The sequence below is a fragment of the Sinocyclocheilus anshuiensis genome, unplaced genomic scaffold, assembly GCF_001515605.1.
Source record: "Sinocyclocheilus anshuiensis isolate Anshui unplaced genomic scaffold, SAMN03320099.WGS_v1.1 scaffold158, whole genome shotgun sequence".
NCBI classification, from domain to species: Eukaryota; Metazoa; Chordata; class Actinopteri; order Cypriniformes; family Cyprinidae; genus Sinocyclocheilus; species Sinocyclocheilus anshuiensis.
The window spans coordinates 208,439-211,106 of NW_015542333.1; the positions used below are offsets into that span (position 1 = coordinate 208,439).

The window sequence follows — 2,668 nt, forward strand, 5'->3', positions numbered from 1 at the left end:
TCCTGGCGCTTCTCTCTGCTGTGACCATGGACTTCAACTCATCTTTGGCTCAATGGCAAGCCACTGAAGCTTCGCTTAAAGAGCTTTCATCCTGTAGGACAAATGTTACGCTCAGACTAGTTATGGAGCTCCAAACATTAAGAAACCTCAGAGAGAGTACAGTTCATAATATCAAGCAGAGAGAGTTTCTGAGCTCCTGGTCCTTGATAATGCTCACAGTTAACCGTTGTTGTGCTAGTACTGATATGGACAGTTTGGGTCAGCCCTGTGGTGTTGAGTTACTTGAGTTTTGTGAGCATCTTCAATCCAACCTTTCAGAGTTTCTCAACGCTACATGGAGAGGTGAGATAATGGGTGCTAATGAAACCACAGTTTTTACTCTAGCAATTGAGAAGATATTAAACACATGGGGCGTCAGAGATGTTGACATCGGTCTCCTCAAACACAACCCGGACTGGACAGATGTCCTTGCTCTGAAACTGCTCCTAACTGTCCACGAGTTGAACTATCGGTTGACAACAGGTGAAACGAAGGTGGATGAAATACGGCATGCAACAACACTCATGTCAGTCATAAAAGACATGTCTGAAAGCCTCCATCACTGCTGGATGGAAAGCACTGATTTGGTGCTAAACCAGACTAATATAAAAGATTTAATCTTCTCTGCTGCCACAACTTCCAGTGGATCCACAGAGTTGAAGCTGGCCTTGGAGAACACACTGAGATGTTTTCATGCCAGAGCTGGATGGGCTCTGAAACTGAAATCCAGAGACATCTCGTCCAGCATCAGTCTGAAGATCTGCCTGCTCGCCATCGCCGGTCTCATTTACCCCATAGTGCTGCTGTCCTTCAAACAAATGACAGAATGGATCCAGGACTACGCTCAGAGCCTCAGGGAGAAGACAGAAGACCTGAAGAGAGAGCGACGTCTTGCAGAAGATCTCCTTCATCAGATGCTGCCCAAATCTGTGGCCAAGCAGCTACGCCAACACAAACATGTGGAAGCTGAGAGTTATGAGAAGGTACATGGTTATAAGCTTTCTATTTCTGCTTATAGTTTCCCATATGATATCCTAAAACAGAAGTCCTCCGACATTCCCTTTTAACAAATCAAACTCAAGTCTAAAAAGACAAGCATATTCATTAGGGATGTTGGCAGTGTCAGGAAAGCGCACATGCTGCCATTCTGTTTGTTCTTTTTGTTGTAGTAATTGCCTGTAATTATGGTATTCCATATTCATCAGGAGATAAAACAGCTCATAAGGGAGTGGGGTAAATGACACATGTCTATAAGGGCAGTTTGTGCACCTGAAGCCCGTCCCCTTAGATTTAGAGCACTTGAAGCTAGATATTTTGAAGAACTGGACTTATAGCGCCACATGTAGCAGAATGAGTATACATTTCATAATAGCAACACTATATCTGCACTGAAAAAGATGGTAATCTAAAAATGGTAACAAATAAAATAACTGGTTTTATTCGAGTCAAATCACTTGTCCAGTCTATACTCATTTGTATGCATTAAATCAGGTAGAAATAGCTCTATAAGGTAATAATTGCAGGTTACCATGGTTTACAGGGTGTGTTGAGTATGCGTAAGGTAAATAAACATAACTCACATCGGATTCATAGCAGATTACATTTATTAGTGGTTTATTACTTGTTTAGTACATTTATTACTTGCTGTTATTATTATTATTTCTTGAAATCAGGGTTAGTGATCTGAACAAATCCCTAGTGCTAAGCATTAAACTTGCACCTAACTCGTCCTGCGCTGTTCATGCTCCAAATATGAATGATGCTGCAAAGCCTGCAGTTTGATATGAAGTTAATCAGATTTTCACCTGTGGATGAATATCATATAGGGAGTTGGGGTTGGTCTGTTATTGGTCCACCTAGCAATGCCAATGAAACTACATACATAGCAGCATGCTAAGAAAATGTAGGAATCTAGGAAGCATGCTGTGGTTTTTTTGATTAGCTTTGCCAAGAATGTGGTAAGATGTATTTGGTTGTTCATTTTTTCGAGGAAGCAATTAATACACATATTCTCTTCCAGGTGACTATTTTTTTCTCAGACATTGTGGGTTTTACTGTGATATCAGCCTCCTGTAATCCACTACAAGTTGTTGAGATGCTAAATAACCTCTACATGTGCTTCGACACACGCATTGACTCCTATGATGTCTACAAGGTATAAACATACTCTGAAACTCATAATCACACATCAATTCTATGAGTTATCATACAACAAATCATCACATCATATATGGCTATGGTTATGCTTACAGTGCAAGAACATTCTCCCCCCCCATAAATTTATTTATAAATTATAAAAATAATAATAAGAAATATTTTACTGATTAGTGAAATTATTTATTACAGAAATTCTAAAGAAAATAGACACTTTTGATCTAAAGTGTGGCGAAGATGTTATCTTTAAAGAAATTACCACTTATTCAGCAAGGATTAAATTAATCAAAAGTGACAGTAAAGATGTGTAAACTTTTACAAATATATATATATATATATATATATATATATTTTTTTTTTACTTTGTAATCATCAAAGAATCCTGGAAAAAAATGCATCACTGTATATATATATATATATATATATATACAGTGGGTACGGAAAGTATTCAGACCCCCTTCAATTTTTCACTCTT

At 38.3% G+C, this 2,668-nt stretch overlaps 1 protein-coding gene across 1 annotated transcript in view; it reads left to right on the forward strand.

The window, feature by feature from the left end:
• Positions 1-896: 896 nt before the first annotated feature.
• Positions 897-2,668, forward strand: part of LOC107691064 (atrial natriuretic peptide receptor 2) — a 23,128-nt gene continuing 21,356 nt past the window's right edge. The window contains exons 1-2 of the mRNA XM_016489547.1: positions 897-1,022; positions 2,060-2,194. Of these exons, the coding sequence (XP_016345033.1) occupies positions 954-1,022; positions 2,060-2,194 (204 nt within the window). The 5' untranslated portion in view covers positions 897-953. The remainder of the gene's footprint in view (positions 1,023-2,059; positions 2,195-2,668) is intronic.